The sequence below is a fragment of the Populus alba genome, chromosome 13 (genome assembly GCF_005239225.2).
Source record: "Populus alba chromosome 13, ASM523922v2, whole genome shotgun sequence".
In the NCBI taxonomy this organism is placed as follows: domain Eukaryota; kingdom Viridiplantae; phylum Streptophyta; class Magnoliopsida; order Malpighiales; family Salicaceae; genus Populus; species Populus alba.
The window spans coordinates 10,209,719-10,224,497 of record NC_133296.1 but is presented as its reverse complement, the minus strand read 5'-3'; the positions used below and the strand labels follow the sequence as shown (position 1 = coordinate 10,224,497).

Below are 14,779 nucleotides of genomic sequence, written 5' to 3'. Positions count from 1 at the left end.
CAAATATCAACAACGGCTTTCATTCAGTATTTCATTCTGTTATTTCATTCGGTTATTCTTCTGTTAGTAAGTTTGTTAGTTGTTAATTCATAACAAGCCTCATGTGGCATTCTAGATTACAAATCAATTCCTATATCTGTAAACGTGCATGTAACGAACACAACAAGAAAAATAATATACAATCAACGTGTTCTATTCTCCTCTCGGCCTTCTCTCTTTCTCTCTCAAATTCTTCTATCCTCTGGTTACTGGAAAATGCCTTCATGCTAACTGGAAATACACCAACTATCCTAGCAACGCCCTTTTGCTCCCTTCCTATTGGTTCCCTCAGAATTCAGCTTGCAACAAGTGGTATCAGAGCCTCTGATCTTCAGACCTCTAGAATGCCACCAGACACGAGGTCTCAAGATCTTAAGAAGTTGGAGGAATCCTTTGAAGTTGCAAACAAGGAACAAATGATGCGTCATGAGCAGGTTTTGACTCTGTTGGAAACCTATGGCCAACAAGCACAGACAACCAAATTGACTCAAGATACTAAGATTGAGGAACTTAAAGAGCTCATCAGCGGATTAGCCTATCAACAGACTACTCTTCTACAAAAAGTGCAGACAACTACCATGGAGCAGGGTCCTGCAAAAGGCCATCCAGACTCACGTATGGGAGGTTTTTCTTTTAAACCAGCCAGTTTTGGTGCAGAAGGACATTCATCTTATAAGACACACAAGCCTCGCAGAGATTTTCCATGTTTTGAAGGAGAAGATGTTCACAAATGGCTGTATAAATGCAATCAGTATTTTGATATGGAAGAAATCAAAGGAGCAGAGAAGGTTAAGCTTGCTTCGTTTTACTTGGATGGCATGGCTCTATACTGGCATCAAAATTTTACTAGAAGCCTAGGAGGTCAGGAGGCTACATGGGAGGAATACACTAAAGCATTGTGTGGACGATTTGGATGTCAACAAAACCCGTTTGAAGAACTGATGGAATTAAGGCAGACAGGTAACTTGGACGCCTATATTCAAGACTTCGATATCCTATGGAACAAGGCAGACATCAGTGAAAAGCAAGTAATGGTATTCTTCATTGGAGGGTTGGAGATAGAGATCAAAAATCCAGTGAAAATGTTTGATCCCAAGGCACTAAAACAAGCCTATAACCTTGCAAGGTTGCAAGAGAACACCCTTGCCTATAGAAGATCACTACCTACACAACATCAATACACCTCCCCAGTTTTATCTAATGCTACCCCTTTTAAACCAAGCCCACCCCTGCCCTATTCAAGGCCACCGGCAACACCAAACCACAACACATTTAAACCACAGCAAGGTGGCATACTACCTACCCCAACTAGTCACTCTTCACACTTCTCACAAAAACCTACCAGAGCCATAAGACCCAGAGATTTGGAAGAACGAAGAGCCAAGGGGTTATGTTTCTGGTGTGATGAGCATTTTACCCCAGGACACAGATGCAAAAACAAAAGGTTATACTCCTTATGCATAGTTGAAGATGATGAAGACAATCTGGACCGAGAAGGGGAAATCAATGTTGAGGAACCGGAGTCACTTATTCCTCACATTTCTCTTTTTTTCTGGAGGGAACAAGAGGTTGTCACACCTTAAGAGTAACTGGCAAGGCTGATCACCATTCTGTGTATATATTGATCGACTCAGGCAGCACCCATAACTTCCTCAACAGTGCAACTGCCAACAAACTACAATGCCTAACTACACCCATCAGGACTCTGGTGGTCGAAACAGCAAATGGAGGTACTATGCACTGCTCAGCTATGTGCAGGAATTTCAGGTGGAGAATGCAAGGGGTTAACTTCGAGACAGATGTCTTCATTGTTGATTTAATCAACTGTGACATGGTTCTGGGTATTCAATGGCTTGCAACCCTTGGAAATATCGTTTCCAACTATAAGGATCTCTGGATGTCCTTCATTTGGCAGAATCAGAATGTAGTGCTTAGGGGCACTGACTGCAGCAAAGTACAGGCTATTGAGCTGGCACAACTTAACAGTTTAATGCTTAATCCTATGCAGCTAACAGGTATGAATCTATGCAATATAATCAATCTTGAGGAGGACAACAACGACAAGCTACATTCTATGCTACCCGCAACCACACAGGAACAACAGGAACAGTATGGCTTGAACACATTGCTAGAATCTTTCAAGGAGTTATTCAACGCACCTGAAGGCCTACCTCCAATCAGATACCACGATCACTCTATCCCTATGAAGGAGGGAGCTCAAGCAATCAACCTCAGACCCTACAAATATTCTGGAATACAAAAAGATATACTTGAGAAAATGGTGGAGGAGATGCTTGCCTCTAGAATTATCCAGCAAAGTAACAGTCCATATGCATCTCCTATGGTGTTAGTGAAAAAGAAGGATGGATCCTGGCGGTTTTGTGTTGACTACAGGGCTCTCAATCAACTCACCATCAAGGATAAATTTCCAATTCCTATAGTAGATGAATTGTTAGAAGAACTAGTGGGAGCAACAGTGTTCTCCAAGGTGGACTTACGTTCTGGTTATCACCAGATTCGCATGGCTTCTGGGGATATCTTCAAGACATCTTTTCGGACGCATAGTGGTCACTATGAGTTCTTAGTCATGCCGTTTGGCCTCACCAACGCCCCTGCCACCTTCCAAAGCTTGATGAATGATGTCTTCCGCAAGCATCTCAGGAAATTTGTGCTGGTCTTCTTTGACGATATTCTCGTCTACAGTCAATCCATGGCAGATCACCTACAACATTTACAAATTGTATTCAAGTTACTTCAAGAACACCAGCTGGTAGCCAAACGCAGCAAGTGTGCCTTTGGAATCCCTCAAGTTGAGTATTTGAGGCATGTCATTTCTAAAGAAGGAGTAGCCACGGATCCCAGAAAAATTCAGGCTGTGAGAGATTGGCCAGAACCACAAAATGTCAAGCAACTAAGGGGTTTTTTGGGTCTTACAGGGTACTATCGCAGGTTTGTCAAGAATTACGGCTCTATCAGCAAGCCCCTCACTCAATTACTCAAGAAAGATGCCTTCATCTGGCAGGAAGAGGCGCTGACAGCTTTCCACACTTTAAAACAGGCTATGATTCAACCTCCAGTTCTTTCCCTGCCCGATCTTAACCAACCTTTTGTAGTTGAAACAGATGCATCAGGCTCAGGTCTAGGGGCTGTTCTTATGCAGGCAGGGCATCCTATTGCGTTCATCAGCAAGGCTCTGGGACCCCGACAACAAGCTTTATCCACCTATGAACGCGAAATGCTAGCTATCTTGCAAGCAGTCACCAAATGGAGACATTACCTTTGGGGCAGGCATTTCACGATCAGGACTGATCATGTCAGTCTCAAATATATGTTGGCTCAAAAGGTATCCTATCCATCTCAACACTTATGGCTCACCAAACTCTTAGGCTTTGATTATGATATAGAGTACCGAAAGGGGAAGGAAAATATTGATGCTGATGCTTTATCTAGATGCTCCAGTAGTGAAGTCTTCTCACTCACCCTCTCCACCATCTCGACCAATTTACTAGAAGTTGTTCAGGCCTCTTGGACGACAGATATCAATCTAGCAAGGATCATCACTCAGCTGCAACACAATCCTAATTCACATCCATTCTTTGCATGGACGAATGCACATCTATACAGAAAAGGGAAACTAGTGGTGGGCAATAATCTAGACTTACAAAGACAACTCATTTCACTCTATCATGATTCTGCATTGGGAGGGCACTCTGGCATCACTACCACGTCTAAAAGAGTAGGATCACTATTCTATTGGAGAAAACAACAGAGGCATGTGCGGGCATATGTAAGGGAGTGTCACGTTTGCCAGAAAAACAAAACTGAAAATGTCCTCACTCCTGGCTTACTTCAACCTCTCCCTATACCCCTGGCACCATTTGTAGACATCAGTATGGACTTCATCGAAGGGCTGCCAAATTCAAAAGGGAAAAATGTGGTGCTGGTCGTAGTCGATAGATTCAGCAAATACGCATATTTCATTGGCCTATCACACCCTTATACTGCAACCTCAGTTGCAGATGCTTTCATGAACAATGTTTACAAGCTTCACGGGTTACTAGCTTCTATAGTCAGTGACCGAGATCCTGTGTTCCTAAGCAGGTTCTAGAAGGATCTCTTCACCTATCAAGGAGTTCAACTATTACATTCTACTGCATACCATCCTCAGACTGACGGCCAAACTGAAGTGGTGAATCGTTGCTTAGAGCAATATCTAAGATGCATGATAACAAGACACCGGATCAATGGTCCAAATGGCTTCCTTTGGCTGAATGGTGGTACAATACCAACTTCCATTCCTCCCTCAAGGCCACGCCGTATGAAGTTTTATATGGCCACATTCCTCCAGTCCACATACCTTACTTCCCTAAGGACTCCAGTATCGAAGCTGTAGATCAACAGTTGACTCTTCGTGAAGACATGTTCAACACTATTAAAGCTAACCTACAGCTAGCTCAACACCGCATGGTCCAACTGGCTAACAAAAAATGTAGTGAACACACCTTCACCATGGGAGATTGGGTTTATCTCAAGTTGCAGCCCTACAGACAGCACACCGTGAGTAGGCGAGCCTCACATAAATTGGCAGCTAAATATTATGGCCCTTATCAAGTTACAGCATGCATAGGAACCGTAGCATATCGGTTACAACTTCCCAGTTCCAGTGCAATACACCCCGTTTTTCATGTGTCCCAATTAAAGCAACATGTGGGACACAAAATCGTCCATGACCAGTTACCTACCTTACCCAAAGAACCTGCACTGCAACCCCAAGCCATCCTCGACAGAAGAATGGTTCGACATCATAGGCAAGCAGCCACTCAGGTTTTGATTCACTGGAAGACCCTCTCCCCATCTGAGGCCACCTGGAAATTTGCTGAGGATCTTCGTCTGAGGTATCCACAATTTTTCCTTGAGGACAAGGAACATTTTTAAGGGGGCAATATTGTTATGAAGCGGGAAGAACAGTGGCGTGAAGAATATGAAGACTTTCAAATTAAAAGATGGTTGAAGCTACGGTGTCGTTTCTTGAACAACTTCCCAGCTTATACGCACCGTTTAAATAAACCAGAAACTCAGGCTGAGGTGGCACGAAGGACAAATATCAACAACGGCTTTCATTCAGTATTTCATTCTGTTATTTCATTCGGTTATTCTTCTGTTAGTAAGTTTGTTAGTTGTTAATTCATAACAAGCCTCATGTGGCATTCTAGATTACAAATCAATTCCTATATCTGTAAACGTGCATGTAACGAACACAACAAGAAAAATAATATACAATCAACGTGTTCTATTCTCCTCTCGGCCTTCTCTCTTTCTCTCTCAAATTCTTCTATCCTCTGGTTACTGGAAAATGCCTTCATGCTAACTGGAAATACACCAACTATCCTAGCAACGCCCTTTTGCTCCCTTCCCATTGGTTCCCTCAGAATTCAGCTTGCAACAGCATGTATCTTTACTTCACAATCGTCAAGCTTCAAAACCTGCATTCTAAGATCCAGACTTGACAGTTTTGATTTATGTAATTGCTGCCAACATCGCTATTATTACAGAAATATTCACAGAAAGTTCATCAGGAGAGCACTAAAAACAATTAATCAAATATTCATTGGAAGTTCAAATCTACGAGGATGGGTTTTTAAAGCAATATAGGAGAATCGTGGGAACCATGAAGGTGTTCGTGTAATATTTAGCAATTGATGCCTTGATGCATTTTTGGGATGTCTACTACTAGTGCTTTACTTTTAGAAATGTAGACATGTGTCCTACTTTGAAAGAATATGGTTTACTGACAGAATTCCCTTGAATTTTATACAAAGTCTACTTCCATTAAAGATGCGACAAAATGCTAATTGAATTGGCTAAATTGATCAAAGTTTCACATCTCCATTAGATATTGAAGAAAAGTGTTATTGGCCTAAAGTGGAACATGATTGAAGAGGTATTTGAAAAGAGGAAGAATGACTCTAGATTTTAAAGAAAATGAAAGAATACTTGCTTTAGGAATTTTCAGGTTTGTGTTATTTCCAAACCTCACTAAACTAATCAGTTTAGAGGCGGCAACAACTTTTGTTTCATATGAAAACACTCAATAAATATCACTACGATATTACTAGCAAAAACTATCTTAACACTCAACCATTATAGAAGGGTTAGAAAGGGATCAATAAGATGTTATGAATAATTGTTGTACATATGGCTGATTAGCCATATAGAAATCAAGAAGCCGATATTTAACAAATTATGGTAGTTTAGTTAAAGATCATTGGAGATGGTTAAAAAAGATGAATGGAAGGACTTGAGCAAGGAAAAATAGAAAGTAAAATTGCAAGGAATCTAGCAAAAAGAAGTGAAGTGGAAAGCCTCAAAGATAAGAGTAACATATTTCTTGATAAATTATGGGCAAACACAATGGATGCCTCTGATGGGAGTGACTGGATATGTCAGTTATGCACCCACTTTGGTTGTGAGGAAACTTGGAGGCATAGTATGTGCCAAGGATGGCTGGGGTATCCCAATTCTTTGGGTGTTCAAGGACCAATCTGCTTTGGAAGTTATGGAGAGCATCAAACAAGACTGGAAGCTTCTAGTATTGATCAAGAAAGAATCAAATGGTTTAATAGATTTAATTACTAGTGAAAAGTATCTACGGTTAAGAAATTTATCACTAGTCACCATCCCCATGACTCTTGGATTTAAAGTCAGGACTTCACAAGCTGTTGAATCGACTAAAACAAAGAGGATTGGCAACAAGGAAGAGTTAGAGAACAACTAGAAAAGCTCCAAATGGAGGTAGGCACAAAGCCCCTAAGATATTCCTCAAAGAGCAACTCCTCAATGAAAAGAAATTGAGAAAGTTTATAGAGCAACAATTGAAGAAAAAGGACGAGAAAATCATGTCTTCAGAAAAGTAACTAGAAGAAGAAAAGGAAATTAAAAACCTAGCTGAGGAGGAGCGAGAATAATTTGGAATACATTGGATGCAAACCAATATTGAGCTAAAGGCTTTGATAACCAATTTCAACGATTGTCAAGAAAGGGTTGATATGTCTTCAAAGACCCAAGTATAATTAGAAAGTCAGATCAGTAGTATGAAAGGCTATACAAGAAGTATGTGATGCTGGAAAGTGAGCTGGTTGAAGCAAAAGCCAAAGGAAAGGTAGCTTGGGCCTTCAAAACTGATTTAGATAAAATAAGAGATGTAATCAACTTGTTTGAAGAGAAGCTCGACAAATAAAATGCCAAGGCAAAGCATTTGGAAGGAAAAAAAAAACAGACTGCTTAAGCGCCACGACCAGATGTTTAGCACCAACAACAATTAATTGAATAGGAACAACATGTTCCTCTTGGAGAAGATAATAAAAATGGATGAACATTGACTGAGCCTTTGTTTATGCCCAAAGAATCCACTATAATTCTTAGCAAAATAGAAAGGATGTCTACCGATATCAACAAAATATTACTAAGACTAATGTTTTTCTTAAAAACATTGAAAATAAAGGCTTTGCCTTTCTCCTTGTAAATGATAATGATGAGCAAAATAGCTTTCAAATATAAAAGATTTCATCAAGTATTAATGAAAAGGGCTTAGACCCAACCTTTTGAGCAATATTTCTTTATGATTAATGTATTCTTATTAACTATTGGCTCAAATTAAATTCTTTTAACAACTTACAAAATGATTGGAACCCTACTCATTTATAAAGGAATGATGACAATATATCAACCCGGAGTATAGCTAATTCATATCCAACATACATCATCATGCATAATCATACATCCATATGCATTTATATTTTTGAATTATGGAATGTGCTTGGCGGTTATTCAAAATATAGGTCCTTTGTTAAAGTCTACAATACTAGCTTCGTAAACGGATGGAAAACAAAGAGATGGCTTACCTTAAGGCCTACTATAAAAAAGATCTAATAAAAAAACATTGAGAAAGAAAATGCAAGATAACTCGAGTTAACTTGACTAACTCGCACTCAGGATAACCTAACAGAAATAAAACTGAAAAAATAAAATAGCTCAATGATCAATAATTTAACGCCAAATGATGAAATTATATAAAAAATGAATTTCATAAAAAAAACATTGAGAAAATTAAATTCGAGTCAACCATGGTTAACTTAACTAATCTATTACCTAGAATATAAAATCAGGATAACTCAAGAAAAAAACAAAAATGGAACAAACAATGAAGCTAATATCCTAATAACTGAATTTCAAATGATGACTTTGAAAAAAAAAATCAATTTTCAATAAAGGACCCTAAAAAAAGGATGAACTTAAATTGGGCTCGGTTACAAGGCTAGGATTGCCCTATTGGAATCCTAATAACCAAATTTCAAATGATGACTTTGAAAAAAAATCAATTTTCAATAAAGGACCCTAAAAAAAAGATGAACTTTAAATTGGGCTTGAGGCTAGGATTACCTTAGTGGAAGGCAATTATAACAAAAAATAACAAACTAAAATATTCAACCGTAAGACAATTTAAAATCCAAACAATGCAGACTACATGTACATGTGGTATAAAAACAAAATGAAAGAAAATAATTAGGGGTTAAATTGAAAACAAAACTACGAAAAGGAAAAATTAGTAATCGAAAGAACGAGGACCAAAATTAAAACAAAAAATCAAATGAACTTAAATGTTGAGGGAAAAAGTAAAAAAAAAAATTGTGCCTTCTTTTTTTTATCTTTTAATTTTTTTTATTGAATATTTTTGTTAGCTTTGTTTATAGTGTTTCTATATTAGAAGTATTATTTAATTTAGTGTGCATAGCATATTTTTTTTTTATTTTCTTAATTTGATTCTTTTTCATCCCTTTAAAAATTAAAAAAAATCAATTAATTATGTCATCGTATTTTTGTTTTTAAAGGTTTTTTTTAATTGGGCAAAAAATCCTCTCTTTTTTTTTATGATACTTTCAAAAAAAATTATAGCTTTTGTTTTGTTTAAGGATCGTGAATCATCTCTATTTTTTTTTCCAAATAAGTAAATTGTTATTTGGATATAAAACAAATTTCATGCATCTAGTAGCCATGTGTTTAGATGAAAAATGATTTTTTTATATAAAAACAATTGTTATATAAAATGGAATTCAAGACCTGGATCACTAATTTGATTGGTTAACCCCGATTAATTTAACACTCATTTTTTATTTTTTTTAAATGAAATTTTTTATTTTTAGTTTACCCATCAATTTGTTTGTGTTCGCTATAAAAAAAAAAAAAAAAAAAAAAAACATAAGCCTAACAAAATCATTTTCATTTGCTAAAATTACAAATACCAAGCCATTATAATTTTTTTTTTCCTGGAAAAAATTATTTTTTTGTATTCGCAAGTCAAATAACTAGTTATCTAAAAAATTAAAAAGCATGAGTGTTTTATTGTAGCCCAATTCACCATAAAATGTGTTGGACTATAGTAAAATTATCTTTGTGCCTTTGGGTCTAAAATAATTAAGCTTTTTATGTAGGGGTGTTGATATCTTTTTCAAAAACAATTTACACATTATACATGCTTTTTCGCCCCAAAGTCAACAAGATATAAAACTGTTGATCAAACGGCTTTTCTTGACTTTGCATGAGCTTCTTAATAGTAAAAATTATTTATTTTCCCTATAATCAAAAAATTATTGTGCTACTAGATAATGTATAGTGCAATTACATCTTTAATATTGTAAGAGACAAAACATAAGCTTAGCATTTAAGAGTATTTTTATACTTTCATATGAATATTTTGTGTAAGTGTCATGGTCGAGGGGGCATTTTGGTATTTTCATATTTTAACTGAATCTTTTTAATACTTAAAGATGCTAGAGCGTGCTTGACACACCCTAGCACATGGACGGTGTTCATGTTATTTAGGCAATGCATGTGACATCACCTGGTGGACGTAACTGACATTTTGTTATCTCTCTAAATGTGTCGTTGTATCCTTTCCATTTGAAGTGGCATGTGGCAGCTAACGGTGGTTGGATTGTTGCTAGTAGTCATTTGATTTTTTCCCCTTTTTTTTCTTACTTTTCAATTTCAGTTCCAATTCTATTACTTTTTTTTTATTTTGTTCCCTTTTCATTTATAGAAGTTTTTTCTTTCAATTTCACAATTCAATAAAAACTTTTGTTGTTTTATTTTATTTTTTAATTTAACCTTCATTCTTTCAATTTTTTTTTTATTAAAGTTATTTTTCAATTGAATTAAACCCTCTAATTGAAATTTTTCATCCCTCTAATTAATGTTTATTCTCACCCTTATTTTTTGGATTCTTTTGTGTAATTAATGTTTTTTCTAGTTTCATTTTTCAACATTTAATTTGTTGGGAATTCAATTTTTACGATCTTATTATTTCTGCATTTGTTTTTTTTTTAATATTGATTTTTTGATTATCTTCAAAATTTTTCTATATTTATCCCGGTCTCATGACGTAAATCATAATTTTTGCATGTCTTTTTTTAAATATAAGTTTTTTTTAGTTTTTCTATTTCTATTTCATTCAAGGTATTATTTTAATTCATCTACACACACAAATAAAGTTTATTTTTTAAAATAAAAATATTTATTTTTAAATTATATTATTGATATGTTTAGCCTTGCATAATATTATGTTTATTCAATCAGTTTCATCATGAGTTTTTTAAAAGATGTAAATTTATCTTTTATTTATTTAAATAAATACATTTAATAAATACAATCAGGTCTTTATTTTTTATTTTTAATTTATATTTGAAATTTTTTTATATAAAAAAATATATTAAACCATTCTGCATACCTCATAATTTTTTTTAAAAAAAAAACAATTATATTAAATGACTACTTTTTATCGATACAATAAAGTTTAAGTCTTTAGTCTGTGGTGAAGGGTTAGTCATGAGTGGGATAGTGTTTCACCAGCAGCAGTTGGTGTTTCTTTCCCATCATTACAATGATGGGAAATGCTGTTCAGTTCCAAGAATTAAGGGGCAAAGAGTGAGCTTTCCTAATTTGCAACATGGATATGCCGCTTCTTGTCCAAAATTTGTCAAGTTATCTCCACATGCTACAGTCAGTGGCTCTGGTGGTGCCCAATATTCTGGTAACCAGTTCTAACACCATGTAATTTCTGTTTCTTACTTTTGTAGACATCATCACTTCACGCTTGTTTTTGAGATCTTGTTCTGCTAGTTTGTGACTTGTGAGGGTTTTATTAATTTTTATTGTTTTTGGTTTTCGATCTCCAGAGCAGTGGCTGGATGCTAGAACAAAGCAGAAAAGAGAGAAAATTGCTGGTATAGATCAAGATGAATTATTAGACCCTTCACTTTTAGCTGATCCAGATAGTTGTTTTTGTGAGTTTAGAGGGGTACAGATACACCATAAGGTATATGATGCAGAATCACAGGCAAATAATTCATCTCAAAGCCACACTCTTTCTCAAGTTGCTCGTAATAATTCTTGGAAGCTTGGTCTTCCTATGATCTTGTTACATGGTTTTGGAGCTTCTGTCTACTCATGGAGTCGAGCTATGAAGCCTTTGGCTGAGCTCACTGGCTCCAAAGTTCTTGCCTTTGACAGACCAGCTTTTGGATTGACATCCAGGGTGGATGCTTCCACGCATTTATCAACTGGTACCAACGATGCAAAACCATTGAATCCATACTCCTTGTCATTTTCAGTGCTTGCTACCTTGTACTTCGTTGATTTCCTGGCAGCTGAGAAGATAGTTCTTGTGGGGTATGCTCATTTCTCATGTTATATTGGTGTGTTCACTGCAGGCTTTTTCATGATTCAATGATTTGTTGTCACATTTAATTTCTGGGCTTGTGAGGATGGGAGAGGATAGCGATCTTCTGGTCTCATGAAAAACACATGCATCAGAGACATTTTGCCTAATGATGATTAGAGAGCATTAATGATACTAATTGTGTGTGTGTGCGTGGCCAGCATCTACTGTTGTTATGTGAATTATTGCTTCGATAATCCTGTTTGTGTGCTCAAGGAGAAATTATATCGTTCATTCTTATGGCTTTGATAATCCTTTTAATTAGTTTGGTATATCTATTCGCCAGAAGTTTGTTTAATGTTTGCCAGTAAATGGGGTAGGATAAGTGGTACCAGGACTAGAAAATAGGGGCATAAGTGCACCATAGAAAAATAGACTAAACTATTCTTGTGGAAAGTCTCTTGTTTTTGGTTTTAAGTTTTGGATAAATCATTAAAAATGGTCTATACTTTTACCCTCATCATCAATATCTTGCTGCAAATTGCCTTCTCTTCTTCCATGTCACTTTTGTGAAATCTTGCGACTCTCTGAACTTGTTTAAAAATTTTACATGCTAGGCACTCAGCTGGCTCTCTTGTAGCAATTGATTCATATTTCGAGGCTCCCGAATGCATTGCAGCTCTAATTCTCATTGCCCCAGCAATACTTGCTCCACGTGCAGTTCAAAAGCTTGCGGGACAAGATAAAGTTGGAAGAGAAAACCAGACTGAAGGGGACATATCAAATTCAAATATGTTAGCAAAGCCATTTATCAAGATTTTTGATATTTTATTTAAGTTTATTACAGGCATTACTCAAGCAATAGTGCAGATGGCAAAGGGGATGACAGATATGCTTAACTCAATATATAAGAAAGCATTGACTACTATTTTGCGCTCTGCCTTTGGTGTAATGCTGGTATTTTTCTTTGTGGATGATCTAAATATTTTCTTTGCAATGTTTCTAGATCTTGCTGATTCGATTGATTGTTGAGAACTGTTAAAACTAAAATATTAAAGACTACTTGCATGCAGAAATGTTTCTGGTGTTATCATACCAATTTCAGCAGACACCAGCAGAGTAAATTGTTTTATATGTGTAGCAATTATAACAAAAAAATTGATTTCCTTAGAAATAGCGTTCTTCTCACACATGCCCAATGCTTGTTTTTATGAACAGTATATAGCCAACATTTTTTATTACAAAGGAGATTTTCGAACCCAAGACCTCTCGGGGAAGAGGAACATGGGTGCTAATTGAGCTGCAAACTCATTTACATGATATAGCCCATATTATTAATGCAGATTTTAGAAAGTGCCTTTTCTTCTCTCTTTGTTCTTTTTTTTTTTTTTTTTTAGAAAGTGCCTTTTCTTCTCTCTTTGTTCTTTTTTTTTTTTGGGGGGGGGGGGTGTGTGTGTGTTTGGCGGGCGTGTTTAACAATGAGCTCTATCTGCAATATGTAAGTGCCATAACAATGATTTCACTACTTGATTCTCAGATAAGGATGATAATCGATAAGTTTGGTAGAGCAGCAGTGAGGATTGCTTGGCATGATCCAAATCAAGTGACTGAACATGTTCTAAATGGCTATACAAAGGTAACTTAGCTCTGTCCTTGTGTCTTATTAGCTTTGAAAATATTAGAATGAAATATTTGATGTTCTTCATTTTTTGTTAACTGCGTACTTCTTACCTTGAAGTTATTTATAAATGCAGCCTTTAAGGGCCAAGGGTTGGGACAAGGCTCTTGCAGAGTTCACTGCAGCAACACTCACAAATGCCGAGTCTGAATCAAAGCCATCAATGTCAAAAAGACTTAATGAAATCTCATGTCCTGGTACTTGCACTAACTTTACATCCAGTCTTCCAAAGATGTTTCACTCGGGAAAACTGCTTATCTTGAAAAATATCTATTAGGAAGTAAAGATTTAGAAATGAAGACAGTGAGATGAAAGGCATTTGGGTGGATTGGTGCTATTTTTTGGTTCATAGTAATTGTAATAGTCAAACTAATGTGGCCCCCACCCCGTCTCTAATCTGAATGTTTTAGGACGAGTGGGATGAGGAGGGGGCATGGAGTTTTAATATATGGTTCAACGAAGGACCTTTTCTCTATGAGAATTTCTCTACATAGATAGAAATTCTTGGTTTAGCATCATTCTTTGGAGTCATGAAAATACCATCTGCTATGCCACCTTAATTATTGTAATTAACTGGTTAAATGAAATGCTGATTCTTGTGTTTTTGTTGATGGATAATGGACTACCAGTTTTGATCATCACGGGAGATAATGATAAAATTGTTCCATCTTGGAATGCCAAGGGACTTTCACAAGCTATACCTGGTTCTTGTCTGGAGGTAATTAAGAACTGTGGCCATTTGCCACACGAAGAAAAAGTTGAAGAATTTGTTTCAATTGTTTACAAGTTTCTGCACGGAGCTTTTGGTGATCAGAAGGAATTATCTATGCAAGCAGGAGCAGTAGTTTAAATTATGACCCCCGACTTGCATCCTTCTCTGGAGCAGGTGTTAGTAGATCAGATGAGAACACCTTGTGAATTGTGTAAAAGTAGCTTTCTGATATGTCTGAACTATGATTTTCTGTTGATTTGATGAAATAGTATTGGACTTGGAAAAAGTATTCAATTGCTCAACTCAGAGAAACAATGACGAGGAGTGATATTCTTACTACTACATGGTGATTCCTTGCTTTTGTTCTTTCGCCCCTTCTCCCTCCTGGTGGCTTGAAATTCTTTCTCATATTACATGTACTGCTGCTGGGTTTCGTTTCAATGATATTCAGATGTATGTTGTTTATAAAAGGACAGCTGCTGTTATTGTCTCTTGAGGCACATCTAATCAAGTGGGGGTTTACCAGAAGCTTCCAGTTATGTGCATGGCTACAGCAGGCTATCATCGTTAGTTCTAGAAATGAATGAAAACTTTCTTGTTTTCTTCTCCAGGATCAAATTCTTGTAGCATTGCACAC

General features: G+C 36.4%; 2 protein-coding genes across 2 annotated transcripts; both read left to right on the top strand.

Annotated features, from left to right (window-relative positions):
• Positions 1–263: 263 nt before the first annotated feature.
• LOC140954404 (uncharacterized) lies at positions 264–6,814 on the top strand. The gene is made up of 4 exons (XM_073403825.1): positions 264–1,547; positions 1,598–4,140; positions 4,227–4,934; positions 6,487–6,814. Exons 1-4 carry the CDS (start codon positions 264–266, stop codon positions 6,812–6,814), a joined length of 4,863 nt encoding a protein of 1,620 aa, XP_073259926.1.
• A 4,077-nt stretch (positions 6,815–10,891) lies between these two features.
• Positions 10,892–14,484, top strand: LOC118034433 (uncharacterized). The gene is made up of 6 exons (XM_035039723.2): positions 10,892–11,125; positions 11,271–11,763; positions 12,370–12,709; positions 13,290–13,388; positions 13,507–13,627; positions 14,060–14,484. The coding sequence occupies exons 1-6, from the start codon at positions 10,921–10,923 to the stop codon at positions 14,278–14,280; spliced, it is 1,479 nt and encodes a 492-aa protein (XP_034895614.1). The 5' UTR covers positions 10,892–10,920; the 3' UTR covers positions 14,281–14,484.
• Positions 14,485–14,779: the final 295 nt, after the last annotated feature.

Bases quoted from the DNA above. Each gene is read 5' to 3' on its own strand.
- LOC118034433 (XM_035039723.2), top strand. From the start codon at position 10,921: ATGAGTGGGATAGTGTTTCACCAGCAGCAGTTGGTGTTTCTTTCCCAT. The intron at 11,126-11,270 runs GTAACCAGTTCT...TTCGATCTCCAG, and splicing joins TGGTGGTGCCCAATATTCTG to AGCAGTGGCTGGATGCTAGA. The intron at 13,628-14,059 runs GTACTTGCACTA...ATGGACTACCAG, and splicing joins TAATGAAATCTCATGTCCTG to TTTTGATCATCACGGGAGAT.
- LOC140954404 (XM_073403825.1), top strand. From the start codon at position 264: ATGCTAACTGGAAATACACCAACTATCCTAGCAACGCCCTTTTGCTCC. The intron at 1,548-1,597 runs GTTGAGGAACCG...TTTTTTCTGGAG, and splicing joins ACCGAGAAGGGGAAATCAAT to GGAACAAGAGGTTGTCACAC. The intron at 4,935-6,486 runs GTATCCACAATT...TGGATATGTCAG, and splicing joins GCTGAGGATCTTCGTCTGAG to TTATGCACCCACTTTGGTTG.